The sequence below is a fragment of the Anabrus simplex genome, chromosome 5 (assembly GCF_040414725.1).
Source record: "Anabrus simplex isolate iqAnaSimp1 chromosome 5, ASM4041472v1, whole genome shotgun sequence".
Classification (NCBI taxonomy): domain Eukaryota; kingdom Metazoa; phylum Arthropoda; class Insecta; order Orthoptera; family Tettigoniidae; genus Anabrus; species Anabrus simplex.
Genome location: NC_090269.1, coordinates 334,102,954 through 334,126,030, shown reverse-complemented (window position 1 = coordinate 334,126,030; position 23,077 = coordinate 334,102,954). Strand labels below are relative to the sequence as shown.

Below are 23,077 nucleotides of genomic sequence, written 5' to 3'. Positions count from 1 at the left end.
TACACATTAGATCCTCGCGTGACACCTCTATCTTGCCTACTGACAGATGCTTCCGGCCTTCCGCGAGCGGTGCACTATAACCACCACCAGCTAGAATCGCGTGGGTTCACCTCGCTGCTTGCAACTGGCGCGGTTTACGCGACAAAACGAGAAGCGGGAAGCGGTGCACTATGGACGTACCCTGAGTCATGATACTTAGCCAGGTTGATGATAGAGACAGGTGAGCCAGTATCTAACTGAAATTCAATAGAGCGATCGGAGAAAGAGAGTGGAACTAGTATCTTGCTGGAAGTCTTGGTAGGCAGAATGAGATTGGTCTGATCTATTTCCATGTCCTGTCGGGCATGAGTATTAGGCTTTCGTGTCGAAGAAGTCTTGGCAGGGCAGAGCGAACTGTTACAGACTGTCTTGATGTGCCCGATTTTATGACAACGATCACAAGTGGCTTTGAAGAAACGGCAGTCACGGCGGTCGTGATGTTTGAAACATCCTCTGCAGGAAGGCAGGAGGTGAGACGTCTTCTGAGCAGCAGGCTTTCTTGGAGAAGAGCGAGAGGGAACCTGGCGAGAACGCTTGGCAGAAAGCGATTTGCTGGGGCGGTTCGAAGGAGCAGACGACCGGCGGGCAGGCTGCGAGACTTGAGCGACCTCATGTTTATTAGCAATTTCCGCGGCAGTCTTGGTAGTGAGTTCATGTACAGTAGCTATACGCTGTACTTCGTCTAAAGAAGGGTTACTCTTCTTAACAGTGTCAAAACGAACTTTGTCCTGGGGAGTATGGAGAATGACCATGTCCCGAATGAGAGAATCTGTATAGGGCGTAGCACAACCGTCCCTGGAACAGATAAACTGGCAGGGCTTGGCGAGACCACGTAGTTCCGCGATCCACTCGGCATGAGTCTGGTGTGGTTGCTTCCTGCTTTGAAAAAACTTGTAGCGAGCGGCTACGATGTGCGGGTCTCTAGTATAATGCTCATTGATACGAGCTAATAGCTGTGCGAAAGGCACTTCGGAAATTTGCTCCTCAGGGCTTAATTTTTGCAGTAATTCACACGTCGAATTTCCAACTGAACTGAGAAATAGAGCACGTTGTCGCTTTTCGTCCGTGATTGAATGGCAGATGAAGTGTTGCTGAAGGCGGGTGTAATAGGCTGACCATTCTTCGTGAGCCGGATCAAAAGCAGAAAATGGTGGGACTGCTGTGGGCAGTGCAGAAGCAGAAAGAGCTTGTATAGCTGTAAGCAATGTTGTTTGTTGTTGTTGCATGAATTGCTGTTGCTGCTGTTGTAAAGCTTGTAATATAGCAGCGAATTGCTCCGTCGTAGCCATGGTGTGCAGTGCGAGAGAGAGAGAATAACTTATGAAGCAGCGTGTACTGAGACTGGCTGACAACTTGACCTTCACGCGAGCAGCTGGGAGTGAGAGAGGGAGCTTGGCGTGCGCCGAACAGGTGTTGGAAGAGGGCGAGCCGTGAAAAGGAAGCGGACTGTCCTTAGTTCAACGGAGTCGTAGCGAGGTAGAATTGTGCTGGATAAACGCGAACTGTTGGCAGAGTGCTGTTGGTCCCGATGTGCTGGTTATAGTACTGATGACATTGTGTATTTCTTCGCCGAATTTGTGTGGTAAGTGAGGTACGTAGTACTGTGTGTACCTTGTCGCCAATTTTAATGTAATTTGCGAAATCTGCGTGTTAGTTTTGCTCGTCGCCAGTTTAAATGTAATTAGTGAGGCCTGCGCGTTAGTTTACCTCATCGCCAATTTTAGTGTAATTGGCGAGGTCTGCGCGTTAGTTTACCTCGTCGCCAATTTTAGTTGTATTGTATACAAGAACAGGTATACAGGAACACAACTATATTTTATTGCTTTAGATAGTCTTAACAACATATATACATACATTCAAATAAAACTTTCCTCGAAGCAGTATGAAAATTATAAACAGTTAACGTTGCTTGAAGACTGAAGTTCAAAAAAATGTACACTTTATATACATATATACATGAATCTATCTTGATGCGAAAGTCCATTGAAAAGCTAGAGTTCTTGATAGTTGAAAACTATCTGTTCTATACTGTCACAAGTGTAAACAGTATCGAAAGCTTGTACTAATAGAATATTAGTTGTTTCTGTAACTTGTCAGGAACTGACATTGAAATGCATAATTAGTAGAATACTAATTGATGTGTTTGAGCCTAGGTGGGACTGAGGGAATACAGTCATTGGGCTCGACGTGGCTGCGGGAAACGGGAGCGGAGGCAGTAACCCGAGGTGAAACCTCAAACACTCAGAATCAGTCCACCTGTTCGAGACACCTTTTTAAGAGGGATAGCCTCAATGTTCGACATTCGGCGTAATCTGGTGCTGGGCACTGGCAAGTCCTCGCCTGTGGCTGGAAGGCAGCGCCTTTATATAGCTGGCTGATGTAACAGGCAAGCGTAGTGCAGACATCTCGTAGAGTCGAGAATGATCCAGGCTGTTGCGTGCGCGGAGCAGGCGGCACAGAGCGAGGAGCGCGCAGACACACGACACCATTTATGGTAACTTCTTTTAGTTGTGTTGGTTTATGGGGCATATTTTCTGTTTTTTCAAATGATATTTTCAGGCCAATTTTATTTGCAATGTTTTGAAGTTCTGATATCTGGGTTTTTGCTTCTTTTATGTCGACTGCTTGTAATGCTAAATCGTCGGCAAAACCCAGGCAATTTGTTTTGATTTTTCGGCCAATCTTTATTTTTGGGGAACATTTCCTAAACCATTCCCTCATTACCATTTCTAGAGCACAATTAAATAATAGTGGTGAGAGCCCATCTCTCTGCCGTAGTCCAGTTTTAATTTCAAATGACTGATGTTTCACACCTAAACTTCACTTTTTATTTGGTGTCAGTGAGAGTCAATTTTATCATGTTTATTAATTTGGGGTGTAGTCCAAGGTGTCTTAAAATTTTAAACTGAGATTCTCTATGGATGCAATCATAAGCTTTCTTGAAACCTACAAATGTTATCACCATATCTCTGTTTCTTCTTCTGTTATAGTCCATTATCAACTTAAGACTCATGATCTGATCAGGACAGCTCCTCCAGGGTCTGAAATCTCCTTGATATTCCCCTAGTTCTTTCTCAAGTTGTAAACTTATCCTGTTAAGGATGATTATTGAAAAGATTTTGTATGTTATGTCTAGAAGCAAGATTCCCCTGTAGTTATTAGGATTGGTTTTGTCTCCTTTTTTGTGCAGTAAGTGAATGAGGGCTGTGTCCAGTGTTCTGGTAGTTGTTCTTTAATCCAGATAGAGATAAGTTTTTGATGGAGGGCAACTTTTGCTGATCTTCCTGCATATTTCCAGATTTCTGCAAAGGTCTGATCTCCTGGCGCTTTGTAGTTTTTAATTTATTTAGTGCTGGGTAGACTTCCTTTATTGTAGGGGAGATTGATGTTCTCTGGTGGTGTTTTTATCGGGGTGTTGGTGTCCAAATGAAGGAGTTCTGTAGGTTACTCACAATTTAGAAGCTTGTTGAAATATTTAGCCAGAATTTCTGCATTGTCTTTATTGTTATGAGCCAGTTTATCATTTTCATCCTTCCTCAGTAGAGTCGGGGGTTCATATTTTTGGACTGTTTTCTGAAGGTTTTATAGTAGTACCTTGATTGAGTTTTATTGAATTCTTCACTTAATTGCAGTCTTTTTATTCTTCTTAAGACTTAGGTAGTTTCTTTTCTCTGTTTTACTAGATTTTGATCGGATATTTCTGATTTTTGGGATTGATTTAATAGCCATGCCTGATGTCTTTTCTCCACTGTTTCATCACATTCACTGTTCCACCATTGAGGATTTTTACATGGTTTAATTGGAGCCAAGTCTTCTGCAGTTTGTTTAAGGTTGTGTACTAAGTCTTCAAGTTTATCTCTGATTTTTATTTTATATATATGTGATCTACACTTTGTGAATGTTCAAACAAGTTTTCGAGTATTTTGCATTTTATTATTCAGGTATTCATGTTTAGGTTGTTGATGTTGTTGTTGTTGTTGTTGTTTGAGTCATCATTCCATAGACTGGTTTGATGCAGCTTCCCATGCCACCCTATCCTGTGCTAAGCTCTTCATTTCTATGTAACTACTGCATCTTACATCTGCTGTAATCTGCTTGTCATATTCATACCTTGGTCTACCCCTACCATTCCTACCACCTACACTTCCTTCAAAAAGCAACTGAATAAGTCATGGGTGTCTTAAGATGTGTCCTATCATTCTATCTCTTCTTCTCATCAAATTTAGCCAAATCGATCTCCTCTCACCAATTCGATTCAGTATCTCTTCATTTGTGATTCGATCTATCCATCTCGCCTTCAGCATTCTTCTGTAACACTACATTTCAAAAGCTTCTATTCTCTTTCTTTCTGAACCAGTTATCGTCCATGTTTCACTTCCATACAATGCCACGCTCCACACGAAAGTCTTCAAAAACATCTTTCTAATTCCTATATCAATTTTTGAAGTGAGCAAATTTCTTTTCGTAAGAAAGCTCTTCCTTGCTTGTGCTAATCTGCATTTTATGTCCTCCTTACTTCTGCCATCGTTAGTTATTTTACTACCCAAGTAACGATATTCATCTACTTCCTTTAAGATTTCATGTCCTAATTTAATATTTTCTGCATTACCTGCCTTCGTGCGACTGCACTCCATTACTTTTGTTTTGGACTTATTTATTTTCATCTTGTACTCCTTACCCAAGATTTCGTCCATACCATTCAGCAACTTCTCGAGATCTTCTGCAGTCTCAGATAAAATAATATCATCGGCAAATCTCAAGGTTTTGATTTCCTCTCCTTAGATTGTGATTCCCTTTCCAAATTCCTCTTTGATTTCCTTTACCACCTATTCTATGTTAACATTGAAAAGGAGGGGGGACAAACTGCAGCCTTGCCTCACTCCTTTCTGGATTGCTGCTTCTTTTTCAAAGCCCTCGATTCTTATCACTGCAGACTGATTTTTATACAGACCGTAGATAATTCTTCGTTCTCGGTATCTGATCCCAATCATCTTCAGAATCTTAAATAGCTTGGTCCAATGAACATTATCGAATGCCTTTTCTAGATCTATGAATGCCATGTACATGGGCTTGTCCTTCTTGATTCGATCCTCTAAGATCAGACGTAAAGTCAGGATTGCTTCACGTGTTCCTACATTTCTTTTGAAGCCAAATTGATCTTCTCCCAACTCAGCTTCAACTTGTTTTTCCATTCTTCTGTAAATATGTGTTAAAATTTTGCAGGCGTGAGATACTAAACTAATGGTGCGATAGTTTTCACACCTGTCAGCACCGGCTTTCTTGGGAATAGGTATAACAATATTCTGCCGAAAATCAGATGGGACTTCGTCTCGTACATCTATTTAGGGTTATAGACACCATAATAAAAATATTGGAAAGGAACAGACAAGTGTCACATCAAGTCATATAGAAAAATACATTAGGAACTTCTTTTACCACTTGTATATATATTTACAATACTTTTCTTCCCTTTTCCTGTATTTATTCAACTTTTTCTCTTATCTATATATCCCACTTCAAGACTGAAGTTCTGTCAAGATAGCCCCTTAGTGAGTGCCCCTCTGATGAAGCTTTGAAGTAGAAATTGGCTTGTCAGGGGTTGAGAAGAGATGGATGTAGAAGAACTGGTATTGATGTGGAGAGAGCCTATCTATTTGAAGATGTGGATTTTGTCCTTGTCCTTTCGTGTTTTCCTGTGAGCGACAATGAAACATATTTGTTATTTTTTCTCGTGAAAATGACTTTAGTACCCTATTATTATTATTATTATTATTATTATTATTATTATTATTATTATTATTATTATTATTATTCACAAACTGACCTGTCATTGTGTTTGTCCCTCTTCATGTTCCTGTTTCTTTCTACAGAGAGCCCATAATATAGAAAAGAAAATATTATGTAAGACACAAATAGATATACTGTCTGCCTGAATTTTGTGTTCACAAATACGAATGAAGATTCTTTTTTACTTCAGCCTCATTCACTAATCTCAATTTTTCTCAAATTTAAAGAAGTGTGGATTGGTTGGCTTTTCCAGGCATGTCTTCAATTATCCCTTATTTACATAGTTAATTTATGTCTTTGCCATTATATAGGATGCTGCTATCTGTGTGAAGTTCCATCTGGAGAGGGAGAAGAACCCAGAAAAGTTTAACAGCCGCATGAAGAACAAGCTGTGGTATTTTGAGTTTGCCACATCAGAACAATTTGCTGCTTCATGTAAGAACTTACATGAAGACTTGGATATCATGGTAAGATGAAATCATTTAGTTTATATCTTTTATTACCACTTGATACATGGCACCAGGGCTCTTACAGATCTTAGTTATATGTCAGACTCGTAAAGTTAATGATAGTATGGTAGCTGGAAGGAGTCAAAAAAGGTCATCAAGGAATCATTAGATATTCCCACTCAAATCCATGGAGGCAGCTAAAATTTGTGATTTTGACTAAATTATTGAGAGAAGCAATGGAAAGGGAGGAAGAAATTAATAAAAATAAACTGTTAAAAAAAGAAGGAATTGAATACAGTAAAACCTGACTGAAAGAGCACTTCTCTTAAGAGACCACTTCACATAGTGATTTTTTAAAGAACTGATTGATTTACTGTATAACTCCATAAGAACAATGTATTCCTATTTAAGGACTACCTCTCTCCCCACCACTCTTGAACCACCATTTTTGTACTTTTTAACCTCTTTTAAAACACTAGATTTATAAATGACTGAATTAAAATTTACTAGATAGAGTATCTGTTGTAACTCAAATTAAATGTGGCAACATTGTTAACTGTTCATTCTGCATTTACTGTCCAATAATCCTGTAGTAATACAGTGGAGGAAATTTTTTAGATAAGGCAGCAGGCAGTAAGTCTTACAAAAGAAGAGAGAAGGTGTGTGGCATTATAGACCATTACTAAGCAAAGTCATGAACAAAGGACGAGAACAAGGGACCAGTGTTAAACAGTTTTCTAATATAGTTTGAAGTTGTCAAACATGTCCAGCAAGATGTGAAGTGCATTATCATTAGAGGTAAGAGTGAAAGCCATTTGCAAGTGTGAAAGTGGACTATCCAAATGAAAATTAGCAGAAAAATTCAAATGTAGCAAAACTTACATTAATAGGTACATACATGCATGCATCATTATTATAGACCGTTATGCCTTTCAGCGTTCAGTCTACAAGCCTCTGCGAATTTACTAAAGCATCGCCACAGTCATCGTCTTGGTTTCCCTCTACATAATAAGAATATCAATTGTTACACTGGTAGCCTAAATGTAGTCAAATCTAAATGCCAGCCCATGGTAGCTGAGATGTTTGTTTTTTTTTTAGTTCATTTGAGCCACCTGAGGACCACAGTGCTTGTGCTTCTTTTTCTTTCTTTTTTTTCACAATTTGCTTTAGGTTGCACTGACACAAATAGGTCTTTTGGCAACGAAGGGATAGGAAAAGGCTAGGAGTGGGAAGGAAGTGACCTTGGCCACAATTAATGTACAGCCCCAGCATTTGCCTGGTGTGGAAATGGGAAACCACGTAAAACCATCTTCAGGACTACCAACAGCGGGGTTCGAACCCACTATCTCCCAAATGCAAGCTCATAGCTGCATGACCCTAACCACATGGCCAACTTGCTCATTTTCATTTTCTTGCTGAAATTCATCTTGCATTCCTTGGATCATTTTCTGATCTCAGTATGGTTTGCTTCTGTAAGGGATGTTAGGAAGGGTCTGGTTTTGATAGCTAAACAGTAGTTACGTCTGTTAATTATTATTATGGCACGGTTAATGTTAAGTTCTCCAAGATCCTTGTCTACCTGCTGGATCCACAGAGATTCAGTGGCTGTTCCCTTGCTGGCTACTTTGAAGATTTTATAGGACAGTCTGTGGGCACCCATTCTATACAAGTGACCATAGAAAGTCAGCCGTCTTCTTCTAATGGCATATGTGAGGGTCTCTTGGTGTTTGAGTTCACAGTTTTGTTTGTACCATCACATTCCATCTGAGATGATCCTGATTATTATTATTATTATTATTATTATTATTATTATTATTATTATTATTATTATTATTATTGTTGTTGTTGTTGTTTTTGTTGTTTTTGTTGTTGTTGTTGTTGTTGTTGTTTTCTCTGGAATTTTCCCCCCAGTCATCTGGAGTAGGCACTAATGTGAATTAAGCCCAGTTTTATGGCTGGAGTAACATAAAACAATATCCTAATTCACCTCATCTGTTGAAAGACACCTAACTAACATACTTGTGCCAGGCTCCTCACTTTCATCTATCCTGTCCGACCTTCCTTGGTCAACTCTTGTTCTTTTCCGACCCCGACGGTGTTACGTATGGAGGCCTAGGGAGTCTTTCATTTTCACGCCCTTCGTGGCCCTTGTCTTCCTTTGGCCGATATCTTCATTTTTCGAACTGTCGGACCCCTTCCATATTTTTCACTCTGATTAGTGTTATATAGAGGATGGTTGCCTAGTTATACTTCCTCTTAAACCAATAATCACCACCACCACCACCACCACCTAACTAACATATTGCCTGGAGCATAAGCTCATTGTCCACAGAAGATATGAAGTTTAAAATCAATTAGCACAGCTGACATTCATGATCAATGAGAGACAATAAACAATTCAGACAAATGAGTCAAACTGGCAAAAGCAAGTTGGCTCAGTTTGCATATGCATTTTGACAATCTGTACAAACCATTGTAGTCCAACAGGTCCTACAGCCCTTATCATTTCCACACTTATTTCATCCATCCCTGGTACCTTCTCCAGTTTAGTTTTACAGACTGCTAATTGTTATATCATCTTCTACTGTTGAGTCATCATACCATATTACTATCGTCTCCTCTGCACAATTTCTCACATTTAGCAGCTTATCAAAATACTCCTTCCATTTTCTCTTTATTTCTTCTGGATGTGTTATCAACTCTCCACCTTCTTCTTTCATCAGCTTTGTATAAATTTTGTCTTTTCTATTACTTTGTATAATTCCATACAGCATACAGTGTGATTTTTCTAAATATTCCAAAAGTTATTACTATTATTACTTCCCCTAGCATTGAAAAAATTTCAAAAACAATTAAAAATCCTGCGATTTCTGGAGAGTAGCACATTTAAATATGGCCATCTCTAACATGTTAATGGGCCTTCCCTTTGACTGATTCCTGTTTTCTGTCATTGTATGCTCCTCCCACCATCTTAACACTTTAACAAGCTTTAACAGAATGAAAAGGTATAGCAATGGTTGGACTTACACCACTAACAGATAATAAATTTCACCCCAAACCACCAGGTAGTATCACACTTGACATGCAAGCACTCTGGGCTGCATGCTTAAAATGCTCCTTTAACATATGAAAAAATGATTTCACAGTAAACCAATACTGTTAAGAGGAGGATACATCTGAAGTTTTTTTATATACAAATTAATTCTAGGTCCTGTACTTGTACCCATTTTGAGAAGACTAACAATTTATCTATTTTGGTTTTTATCAGATAAACCATTCACCCCCAAAACACACAGAAAGATTCTTTCCTAGAAAATTGTTAGTTAGAAAGGGAATGCATGTGGACTTTTCTTGTTCAAGTTGAATCCTAAGTACACTTCATGGTTCCTTTTTCCATAGGACTTGCGTAATTGTTTAGGGAATGTATTCATTCTTATATAGACTAGCAATGTATGGTTATTATAAAAAAAGAAATTCTAATTTTACAGTGTGATGGGGTATCACTGGATCTGGCCAATGGACAGGCACTTCAGGGTATTGCACTTCTCAACATACCCTACACACATGGTGGTTCCAATTTGTGGGGTGAGAATCATGGCAAGAAGCGGTCAACTGGCAGTGCAGTGCGTATTGCGAGGAAACGCAAAGAACGTGAGAAGGAACTTTCTACAAGCAGCTTTAACTCGGTGGATCTCAGTGGGGCCATTCAAGGTAACCCTCCTCCTATTTGCCAAATTTATAGTGATGAAGATGATACTGACAATGATGATCATGAGAATGTTAAGGCAGACAGATTTTTATTCTCTATTAAATAAGCTGGAAAATATCCACCAAGGACATGAGAAGTTCATGTAATTTTTTCCTCCATCCTCTTGCTCCTGATCGGTGAATTGATAAAAGATAGGATACACTAGGTGTGAGGAGGAAGAGAGGTTGAATTTTACTAGATCTAGATTTTCTTAGAGTGTTGATACAAACTGGATACTTTGAAGATAAAAACAGAAGAAAAATTTGTTGGAGGTATGGAGGCTTAAATTTTTTAAATGGATATGTTCCATCATTCCATCCCTCCATCCTTTTGGTTAGTCTAATCAGTGAATTGATAAAAGAGTAGGTTTGTGGTCTAGTGGGGTTTGAAGTTCTGGATGCTACACTGAAAGCTGTATTTGGCATTTTCAAGGCTGTGCTGCCTCCTGAGTTTACAAAGGCCAGTTGTGTACTTACAGTCTTATATTTTTTGGGTAACCTGAACATTTCCAGATACGAACAGACCATAGCCCCAATTAGTTTTGATTACTGGGCTTCCAGCTCCCTCTGTGGATCAATGGTAGAGCATCAGCCTCTAGATCCGAAGATTGCAGGTTTAAATCCAGCAGGATTAGTCATATTTTTGAAGGGCGGAAAGAAGTCCATTTGACACTCCACTGTATGATGTATAAGATCTCTGGTGACACATTTGGTATTCACCCAATAAAATTCATTAAAACTCAAAGATGCCCAGTTCCACTCAATGTCTCTTCTTATCAGATTTTGTCAAACCACCCTCCTCACCATTGTAATTCAGTATCAGTTCATTTGTGATCAGATTATCTAACATTCACAACATTTTCTAAAATATCTCACGAGCTTCTATTCTCTTTCTACCGAGTGGAGTGATCAGGCATATTCATACGCTACGGCTATGGAGCCAAACTCTGCATTCGGGGGATAAGTGGGTTTGAACCCCACTGTCAGCTGTCCTGAGAATTGTTTCCTGTGTTTTCCCATTTTCACTTCCAGGCAAATGCCGGGACAATTCCTGTTCATAGGCCACAGCCGACTCCTTCCACCTCCTTACCCAGTTTCATTTCACTATCATTCATTTCATCTTCATTAGTTCCTTAACTAAAGGTTAGCATCAGAAAGAACATCTGGCCATAAAAACATGTCATGTAACTTCATCCCTGACCCCATATCAGGAAATGGGACTCAGGGGTAGACCTACTTCCATTCTCCTTCTCTCTGCATCTCGATGTCGTACAATGTCAGCATGTAGAAGATCTCTGGTGGCACATTTTGTGTTTACCTGACACACTTAATGAAAACTTGACGCAAGTGCAATAACAGGAATAACTTGAAAACAATATTATCTTGCCCATGGGTAACTAATGCAGATATCGAGCTTGAATAATAATAATAATAATAATTATTATTATTATTATTATTATTATTATTATTATTATTATTATTATTATTATTACATCATGTGTACATACGATATGATTGCATTGTTTTTGAGGTTATGTCATGAAACATGCACTGTATATAGACATTTATATCAGTTCAGTTAATGTAAATACCTGTAAATTAATATTATAATTCATTCTTACCTGTGTATATATAAATTGTAATGCATAATTATGAAACACACTGTAACTTCCAGAATGGTAATAGGCACGAGAATGATTGAGAATATTCTACACATTATAACCTATGTATTAGACCCTCTAGAATTTTCATGAATATATTTTGTAATGTAACTTTCTAGAAGCCTGGCCAGGCACATATATATATATATAAGGAGACAATCTTGACGGAAAAAGTTAGTTAGTTAGTTGTTGTTTAGTACAGTTGTGGTGTAGCAAGTATATATCCCGGGCTGACATGCAATATTTGCTGTCTCCAAATTGGTATATGCAGTCATCTGTTTTCAACTGTGTTTCAAAGTTGTAACCTCCATATTGAAGTGTTGGCAGTTGTTTTTAATAATGTCAGCTTTGTTGATATTCTCAAAGTGAAGTGTTTTATTGTGATACTGTGATTAAGGTTATGTGTGTGTTAATTTGTGAATATAGGTGTAACTAAAATAATTGTACCATCTGACAGCATCTTGTGTGCATCTGTGGATACGTTAAACTCAGTCATAGATTGCCAGTTATGGTTGAAGGGATTAGGTACTAACACTCACAGTTCAGACTGACATGCAAAATATCCAGAAATATCTCGTGGAGGCACCATAAACAGAAATAACTACTGCTTCACAGTGCAGCATAGTAAAAGATATTCGATGTATGACTGGGAGATATCAGTCCACTTAGTTGTGAGATGTTGCCAAAGTACATAAGTACATCTGATCTGATGTAGTCACAGGTGATTGTTGGTAGGGCATTCGTTGTACAGCCGTTGATGAGATTGTTACGAATTAGGAGTGTCGAAGGAATCAAACTTGTTTCAATATCCAGCAATTCGTAGAAGACAAGCAATGACGTAGTAATTGATAGAAAAGAGTGGGACCAATGGGAGGTCAGTGGAAGGAATAAGAAGAACAATGATAAAGCTTGATCAAGACAGTGTATTCTTTCTACTTGAAAGTTAAGCTCAAATCACAACTTAGGATTTCGTAATATGATATATTAAATGAAACAATCATCGTGAATAATGTATATCACAGGAAAAATCCCTAGACCATTTACAAACTATAACGTAAGGCAATTCAAATGGACATGGCTAACTGCAAGCCTCGGAACATATTAATACAGTTTTCAAAGAAAATGAACAAAAGGAGAAGGAAGGAAGTAGGGAGGGGCAAGCACGGGATCACAACAGCGGGAGTCACCTGAACACTTTGAGTTGCGGAGTGCAGGATCTGTTCATGTTAAAAGTTGTTGAGTCCAGGCCACTGTTCAATCATTCACAAACTCTTGAAATTACGATTAACTGAAGTTCATATTTTGAGGGAAAACACTCATGTCAAAACAAAAGGAAACCGGCCATAGCAACGAAGGTAAGTTCAAAATCCATTAGATAAACAATAATGGTGATAATAATAAAGTACTCTGTTGCTCACCCAATATCATAGAAGAGAAATGGAGTTTCCCAGCAGAAGACTGGGAACTCCTTAGACGACCCTCCAACCTCACTTGGTATCAGCGCTGGAAACTGTCGAAAGGAAGGCATAGCATGAAATGTAACAATTGATATTAAGTCCAATGGGCTATTAGCAATGTTAAGAACATCACTAAAGGTAAAAATGGAGTCTAAATAGTCATGGATAGGTTCGTCAGAACGTTGATGGTGGCGAACAAATTCCAAACTTAATTTATGACGTACTTCATAAGGTAGGAAGTAATTATGAAGACAAGTTCGAAATTGAGCCCAATCCTGAAAATGTGCTATATTCTCCAGCCAAAAATTAGTTAAATGTCCAGTAGTTTTATAAGTTAATAAGCTAATGAGTTGAGATAATGGGGCAAGTTGGACTTTGAGGAATTTACGAATGGAAAATAACCAGATAGTTAAATTTCGAGGATTTGTATCTGTTAAAGTAGGCACTTGTGTTAATGATTGCTTAATAATTTCTAGATTGAGTGAGTGAGTAAGTGGATTTGAGGAAACAGGCGATGAGGTGAGTGGCCTAGAAGATTCAGGATGTAAATGATGAGTGGTAGTTGGAAGTTTTGGTTTCAAGATTTGATCAAGTAAATTTGAAGTGTTAGAATGCGGAGATGAAAAAATAGCGGATGAAGATTCTGAGGATGCAGTATCATCAAAAGAAATTAAATCTGCACAAGGTGGATTAGGTAGAGATTGAGAAGCTGGGTGTGAAAATGATTAGTCATCAGAAGAATATGACGGAAAATTATCGGAAAAGGTTGCCATGTTCAGAAAAGAAGAACGGCTTTATAGTAAGAAAAATAAAATCACTGATTAAATAACAGAGTAAGGATAAGAGAAAGTCAACACTAAATGAATCGGATAAATTGCTCTGCTACCATTTTGTTACGAATTAGGAGTGTAGAAGGAATCAAACTTGTTTCAGTATCCAGCAATTCATAGAAGACAAGCAATGACATAGTAATTGATAAAGATTCATTGACAGGCCATCCAAAGAGAAAAAGAGTGGGACCAATGGGAGGTTAGTGGAAGGAATAAGAACAATGATAAAGCTTGATCAAGACAGTGTATTCTTTCTACTTGAAAGTTAAGCTCAAATCACAACTTAGGATTTCGTAATATGATACATTAAATGAAGCAATCATCTTGAATAATGTATATCACAGGAAAAATCCCTAGACCATTTACAAACTATAACATAAGGCAATTCAAATGGACATGGCAGACTGCAAGCCTCGGAACATATTAATACAGTTTCCAAAAAAAATTAACAAAAGGAGAAGGAAGGTAGTAGGGAGGGGCAAGCACAGGATCACAACAGTGGGAGTCGCCTGAACACTTTGAGTTGCGGAGTGCAGGATCTGTTCATGTTAAAAGTTGTTGAATCCAGGCCACTGTTCAATCATTCACAAACTCTTGAAATTACGATTAACTGAAGTTCATATTTTGAGAGAAAATAACACTCATGTCAAACCAAAAGGAAACCGGCCGTAGCAACAAAGGTAAGTTCAAAATCCATTAGATAAACAATAATGGTAATGGAATGGCATATAGCTTTTAGTGCCGGGATTGTCCAAGCACAAGTTCGGCTTGCCAGGTGCAGGTCTTTTGATTTGATGCCTATAGGCAACCTGCGCGTCGTGATGAGGATGAAATGATGACGAAGACGACACATACACCCAGCCCCCGTGCCAGAGAAATTAACCAATTAAGGTTAAAATTCCCGACCCTGCCGGGAATCGAACCCGGGACCCCTGTGACCAAAGGCTAGCACGCTAACCATTTAGCCATGGAGCCAGACAACAATAATGGTGATAATAATAATTAAAGTACTCTGTTGCTCACCCAATATCATAGAAGAGAAATGGAGTTTCCCAGCAGAACACTGGGAACTCCTTAGACGACCCTCCAACCTCACTCAGTATCAGCGCTGGACTGAAGACCGAGTGAGTGGGCCAGGTATTTATACCACCACAGAAAGTTCAAGAAAGAAACACACAAAATATCGAGAAGCATCAGACAATGGCGCAGCGGGTGACGTAATCCAGTGGTGAGCCAGTATGAAGTGAGCTGTTGAGCAGGGCGGACGCAAGGCGAGGCAGCAGCGAAAGTACAAGGCCGGTTAGATGAGTGTTAATAGCGGCGAGTAGAGGAAGACAAATGGAGTTCACGTTGATGGCAGCTGTAATTAGGTGAGTGGCCGTTACAAGATGTATATAATAGGCAACAGATCTGGTGAATACAAGAACCATGGGAAAAGTGGTATATTGTAGTTATGCACATCTATTGTCATGTTATGTTCCACATGTGGTTGGGCTGTTGGTAAATGATCCCAGGTAAGCCATTGAAAATACTGGCCAACATTCCAACCCTTGAAAAAAAGTAACAGTCGCTGGTCAATGTATTATAAGCTTGTTTATAGGCTTGAAGGGAATTGGAACCCCTTGGCATCCCATCTCAAGACGCTCGATGTCAGAGCAGTATATCGATGCATAATGCAGGACTGGTCCAACGTGATGCCATGATACCACTAGATGCAGAGGTAGGTCGGTCGGTCGGGCGGTTAGTGTATGGCTTTTTGCACTGGAGTGTCCAAGGACCTGTTCAGCTAACCTGGTACAGATCTTTCTGTTTGACAGCCATGGGTGACCTGTGTGTCTGGGTGTAAGATAATGAGGTAGGGAGAGGGTGGTTTCTGCACATAGACTACTCCAGTCGAATAACACCAAGGGATCCATTGTTGCAGACTATACATCAAACTGTTTGTGCTTAGAGAATTAGTAGATGTAGTCACAGGTGGTCACATGGCTGTCGAAGTGTTGAGCAAGTATTTGTGATGAGACAGATTATTTGCAGATGTTCTTTCTGGTGCTGATATTTTAATGGTCAGCATTATTTCAGGAAACTTTATACGTGATCAATGCATTTCTATAGATAGTTAGAGAAGTTGGTAACTGATATTTTATTGATTTTCCTTCTAAATGTCATAAGTTTGTTATTCAAGGGCTATGAATATAGAATTGTCAATTTAGATTACATCTGTTGTGTAATTTAATGTATGTATTGCACCATTAAGAGCTTCAGATATTGGTTATGATCTAATAGAAGTAATTGGCTTGGAGAACTGCCTGCATATGGGGCAGGTGCGAACAGGCCTGCGAGCCTCAGGCAGGCGGCTTGCTCAGTGTTTATCTGTTGTTATAAGTACATGCAAGAGGATTCCCCATCTGACAGACGAATCAGTATCAACAGCATCATGTGTTCTCTCCATATGATCACTGTGGAAAGGTTCGGAATTAAATCCAGGCTTTTGGCATGCTGTGTAGTGATTAGAAATTGTATACAACCACCTTTGTTACTCTACCGGCCAACATTCTGATAGTAAAATTATTTTCCACCAACAGGACTCGAACTGGCCAACCACGGTGTCAGACTATATAGGATTGATACCTTAAATATCATGGGCACCAAGCAGGCTGATGCATAAGTAAACACTTTGATGCTGGAAAGAGAAAACAGGATTTGTCAGAAAAATTACCGTATATCATGTCATTCATCCGTCCATGCATGACTCCATTAGGCACCTGTGCAGTCAGAGACTGTGTGGTCTGCAGTCAAAGATAACTGAAGTAATGGTGTCCTGATTAAATATTCCATTGTTTCAGACTACATCAAACTATTGGTTATTAGAGAATTATGGTATAACATACACAAAGTCTTGAGCAAGTATTAGTAATGTGACAGCTTATTTGCTGGTGTTCTTTCTGGTGCTGATATTTTAATGGTCATCAATATTTCAGCAAACATTATACATATCAATGCCTTCATATAGACAGAGTTTGATTAGAGAAGTTGGTAGCTGAGATTTTACTGATTTTCCTTCTAAATGTCATGAGTCTGTAGTTCAAATGCTATGAATATAGCAATGTGAATTTAGATTACATCTGCTGTGTATGTACTGCACCAATACAAATTTAAGCTCAGGTGCCCCTTGAATGAATGAATGAATGAATGAATGAATGAATGAATGAATGAATGAATGAATGAATAAGAAGAAGAAAATGAACTTTTAAAACTATGGATTCAACATTGCTCTTCTTTGCACATTCAGATTACTTTGGTAATTGAAACATTCTATGAAATCATATTCATTTTATTTTTCATTATTGTTTCTTCAGATATTGGTGATGGTCTAATAGAAGTAATTGGCTTGGAGAACTGTTTGCATATGGGGCAGGTGCGAACAGGTCTGCGAGCCTCAGGCAGGCGGCTTGCTCAGTGTTCATCTGTCGTTATATGTACACGCAAGAGGTTTCCCATGCAAATTGATGGTGAGCCCTGGATGCAGCCACCGTGTACAGTAAGTATAACATTCTCACGTGGAATGTGTATCATGCAGAGACTCTACATATTACAGTACTTTGAAGTCTTTCACAATTGATATCTAATACTTGATCTAAACTTCCAAAGCAGAGTTTGGAGACAAAACAATATCTTAACCTTATTTCTTTTTCTGGGTTGAACCACGTTGTTGTTTACTGTTCATTACGTACAGTTTGCCGATATTTCGAACACACAGCAGTATTCTTTGTCAAGGCAACTGAAATACCCTTACTTGATCCGAGGTAATCAGTCTCCCAGGCAGCAATCGCACTGCAAGAGTGGATCATGACTTTGGTCTTATATATCCTAGCCTTTCTGGCTGATGTAAGCCCCTGGCTGTCTCGTGAGAATTCTGGAAAGTATGTGTCACAGCCAGGTAGTGGGGCTTGCCCACGCTGTTATGTAATTGGAGGTTCGTCCTGCGTGTTTATGTTATGGTCTGTATATCTTAATCTATGTATGATAGGCATCCATGAATTGCTGATTTTATATCCTTCTTCTAAATTAATATTGTTTGGGTGTTTCTTTATTTTGATAGCCTCACGGATTTTCCTTTCCAGATTCCAAGGTATAGCTGCTAGGGTCTTGGTCTTGTGAAATTATATTCTGTCTTTTGTTTCGTAGGAATGCTTGGCTACAGCTGAAATATCTGTGTTTTGTTTCCTGGTGTGATGGATGTGTTCTTTTAGGCGGCTAGAGATCAGATGTCTTGTTTCACCAACATAGCACATTCCACAGCTACATTCAATGTGGTATACTTCAGGAGCCTGTAGTTCTATTGTGTCTTTTACTGGTGGTAGATAATGGGCTAGCTTCCGGTGAGGTTTATAGTTGGTTTTTATCTTGTTTTTATCCAGTATCTTGCTGATCCTGTCTGTAGTGTTTCCAATGTATGGAAGTATCACTGTTTGCGGGCAGGTCAGTACTTCTTTCCCGTTGTTTTCTTGTACGACGGCCTATTCTTTGTTTTCTTCTGATTTTCTAAAGACTCATCGGATGTTATTGAGTGAGTAGCCATTTCCCCTGAGGGTTCTCATGAGGTGTTCTGCGTCTGATATCGCTATGGCCCTGTTAACCAGTGATGTTAGAACAGCCTGCTTTTGTGATGGGTGGTGATGAGAAGAGGCGTGTAGGTACTTGTCTGTGTATGTGGGTTTCCTGTATACTGAGTGACGCAGTCCCATTGATGTTGCGTTTTACTAGGACATCCAGAAACTGTAGTTTTCTCTTTACTTTGATTTTCATGGTGAACTGAATATTTACATGAATAGAGTTGAGATGGACGAGAAATAGCTGCAGGTTATTGCTCCCATGAACGTGTCATCCACATAATGGAGAAAACATATCGGTTTCAGGGTAGATGTGGCTAAGGCTTTCTGTTCGAAGTGTTCCATATACATGTTTGCTATTATTGGAGAGAGCAGCAACCCCATTGCGGCCCCTTCTGTCTGTTCGTAGAACTCCCCATTGAAGTAGAAATAGGTGGTAGCACTAAGGCATTCTTTAGCTAGTGTTGACAGGTCTTCTGGAAGATTCTGGTCTAATAGTGGAAATACTTCCGTTATCGGCACCTTCATGAAAAGTGACGTGACGTCAAAACTTACTAATAAGTCCATACGTTCAATTGATTGGTCCTTAAGAAGCTGGATGGAATGTCGGGAGCCTTCACGTAGTAGTCCTGCTAGGTAACGGGCGATATCGTGCGTCGGAGATCCTATAGCTCTCATGATAGGTCGCAGAGGTATGCCTTCTTGATGGATTTTTGGGATCCCATACTATTTAGGAGGTATCGGGTCTGAGGAAATCAGTTTCTTCTTTTTTCAGCCGGAATACTGGAATTTTTTACTAGTCTGTGGAGTTTGTTCTTAATGCGGTTGGTAGGGTTTCTTATTTTCCTGTATGTAGAATCGGTGAGTAATTGTTCTATTTTCAGTGTGTAGTCGGTGCATGTCATTATCACCATAGCATTTCCTTTATCTCTTGTTGCATCATGAGTTAAAATCATCAGTAACATTCCACCTACCATTTTTCTAAGATGAAGCCTTGCACATGGCTTTCAACCTATGCTCTTAAATTATGAATACCTACATATGGCACAAAACTTCAAGGACATTAGAATAATTGTGTGTGAATAAAGATATGTTTGTGGGATACAGGAAGTCTATCCAGTAATGTTCTGCTAAAATGATGGATTATGTTCATCAAGTCCGCATTGGCTTAGTCTATCCTCCCATTGGCTGGTGCCATAAGGACCAAACTGTTGAAGTCAGGGCCCAAAATTTCCATGGCAAGAGAGTCCTTTTTTCATTCGTGTTCCTGTGGACTGAGCAAATAAAGTGTAAAGTAAATTATCATACAGTATATGTAATCCTTCACTATCAGGGTTACAAAACTCTATGCCTCATATATGAGCATGCTGGAAACCCTAGTTATTCTGACTATATGTATGGTGGTGGTTGCAGAAGCAATCATACATTTTAGACTTTGGAACCACACAATCCCGAGTACAAACCATCTCTGGCATTGGAAATACAGAAAACTTTCAACTATTCATGCAAGTTTTCTTGTTTGTGGATTATTTGTATAACCTGAAGGAAGCAGTTAAAAACTAAAAACATAAAAATAAATGTAATTAGTGTAAATTATTTTTCCTGATTTTCAACTTTGCTTTACCTAACTTGATTTGTTAAAAAATGTTACTGTTGTATCAGAAATAAATCTTACATCGACCTGAGTCTCTGAGGAAATACAACATTTCTGTTGTTATTCAATCTGTATTTTCTCTTAACACAGAGTTTACACGAAGACAGTAGACTGGACAATACAGTGAGCCAAGACAATATTGTCCTCATCTGAATGAACTAGCCAAGGACAGGACAATGAATAAGCTACTGTCTTACGAGTTAGCCTCACTTCCTATCTATCGGGACAATGCGTTCCCCCCACCATCACTCTTATTGTCCTGTTGATAAGTATATTAGAGTAATTTGTAGTTTTTCTCAGGCGGGTATTGCTTCTCTCATTAATGTATCGTTACGTTGAATCATTGGTGAGACCTTCCTCAGAAGGTCTTCAAAACATTCAGTTGACATCTTCATGCACATTTTATATTCTTGAGGATCTTCTAATTCTTTTAATAATAAATCAGATGATCCTAATGAAGATCTGCGTGACGACCATTTCCGTAATCACAATCTCTTCATATTTTTAGTTATAACGTCTTCAACTATATCTAACACATCTTCGTATAAGATATGAATCAATTTCCTTAATTTTCCTTAGAGCACGGCATCGTGGATCCATTTTGATGATGGAAAGCGGACGACTTGATATTGTCTTGTCGTGCGCAAGGGAACTGTTCATGGAGCACAGGACAATACAATATTGTCCTGTCTTGCATACTGTCCTCGTGTAAACTCGGCTTAAGGCAGAAGTAAAGACATCTGTTTTAACAATGAAGTAAAAATATTGGAAGTTACAGAAAAAAATCTGAGAAGGCAGGTTGGCTGCTAAGTTGACACTGACAATGGAAGAGGAGTGCAAATTATCTGCAATTTTAAATTAATTACACACTTAAAAATCCCATAAAGAGATAGAACCAAAGCTTACACATAAACATATTTAAACCGGGCAAGTTGGCCGTGTGCGTAGAGGCACGCGGCTGTGAGCTTGCATCCGGGAGATAGTAGGTTTGAATCCCACTATTGGCAGCCCTGAAGATGGTTTTCCGTGGTTTCCCATTTTCACACCAGGCAAATGCTGGGGCTGTACCTTAATTAAGGCCACGGCAGCTTCCTTCCAACTCCTAGGCCTTTCCTATCCCATCGTCGCCATAAGACCTATCTGTGTCGGTGCGACGTAAAGCCCCTAGCAAAAAAAAAAAAAAAAAAACATATTTAAATTGCAGATCATGGGAGCATTACTACTATAGAATTTTCAACAGATAATAAAGAAGTCTTCTAAAACACTGAAGTGTGAAACAGAATTACAAAACATAACAACCAAGATACCAAGGCAAAAACAATCTAAACCCTTGATGAAAAGATGATAAAACTGGTAGACCCACTACAAGAATAATTAACCATGTGGGTGAAAATAAATTTTGAAATAGGGCCTACTTAATAAAATATAGATTCATATCTTACATGGATTAAGTATAACTTCCTTTGATAATAAAAAAAGAAAAGCTACATAGCTGTACAAGAAACATGAAAATTTATTTAAAAGGAAATGGTCTGAAGAGCCCGGTACAGACCCATCTACATCCTAAGGCTTGCCATCTTATTCTCTCACTAGCCAGAGAACTATTACAGTATTAGTTCCTGTCTTGCAATGATCAAGTGAGAGCCAGGGAACTGATCAGCATGTCGAGTTTGAAAATGAGAGAAAAACAAAAGCTATACAGAGTGTCACCAGGTCAACTGCACAAGGAACATGTGACACATCAACTGTACAATGTTTTGATGCCACATACCTTTATAATCTTGAAGTAAAGAAAAACATTCTCTCATAATAAATGCTTTCATAACCTATTAACGTGCACATAAACATAATTAAGAGTCATTTTGACTCACTTTTTCTGTTATAAAAATATATTGAGGTAATGAAAGTTATGTCTGGAAGATAACATATGAACATGTTGTTAACATTGTGACTTTCCCCTTTGATGGAGAACAATTGAATGAGAAACGCAACTATCCTTATATCAACTTAGATTCTTGTGACATTCATTTAAATTTAACTTGCAGTATATTTTCCTCTATCTTGCCACATCATCAAGGAAGAAGCGACAAATTCAGACCTCAATTCTTGGGAAAAGCCGGCACGTGTCCAAGCGTTGTAACCGCAGCTACTGTGCTCGGAGCTGAGTAATTCAAACTGGTCACCGCCTACATTTCAAAGGAGCATCCCATTGCCATGGATACTAAGTGAAATGGCTCATGAAAGAACAGTTGATAGCATCGTTGGGACCCATCATCTTCAATTTGAGGAGTAGGGAGATATGTGTCACCTGATTGGACGACGTGTTTCGACCTGTAATTAGAGCCAGTAAAGTTTATTTAAGGGCATGTTGGAGCTCTTGGCATTATTATATCTTGTATTTCGCTTTAGGTCTGATGACTTGTCTTATGGTTGATGAACCATAGTGGACTAGTCTGATAGTTAATCACTTCTTCATTCTTCACTTCGTTCCACGATGTGGTACTTAGGAATTTGATGGGTGTATAGCCCCTCTCATCAGGAAGTATGAACAGCTCAACTACTAGACCGGTTTGTACCAGTCCAAAAACAATAGGTAGCATTAAATTAGGTAGAAATGGAACTACGGTACACAATTTCAGTAAAATTGGAAGGATTGGTAATTCAGTATCCTCTCCGCATAACCCAAGGGGGTTCTTCTAACAGTGATTCAGGGCTCATCTCCAATATATGGGATAGAGCATAACAGGGAGTGGTAGTTTCGAAGCCATCATCCTATTAGTGGTTGGTGCACTTGGCAAGGCAGGAATGGTACTTGGCGGCAGATGGAGATATCTCAAAGACGA

At 39.0% G+C, this 23,077-nt stretch overlaps 1 protein-coding gene across 1 annotated transcript in view; it reads left to right on the top strand.

Moving 5' to 3' along the window:
- Dgk (diacyl glycerol kinase 1) overlaps positions 1 to 23,077 on the top strand; it is a 419,783-nt gene that overhangs the window by 377,769 nt on the left and 18,937 nt on the right. The window contains exons 15-17 of the mRNA XM_067148158.2: positions 6,138 to 6,293; positions 9,764 to 9,986; positions 17,327 to 17,508. Of these exons, the coding sequence (XP_067004259.1) occupies positions 6,138 to 6,293; positions 9,764 to 9,986; positions 17,327 to 17,508 (561 nt within the window). The remainder of the gene's footprint in view (positions 1 to 6,137; positions 6,294 to 9,763; positions 9,987 to 17,326; positions 17,509 to 23,077) is intronic.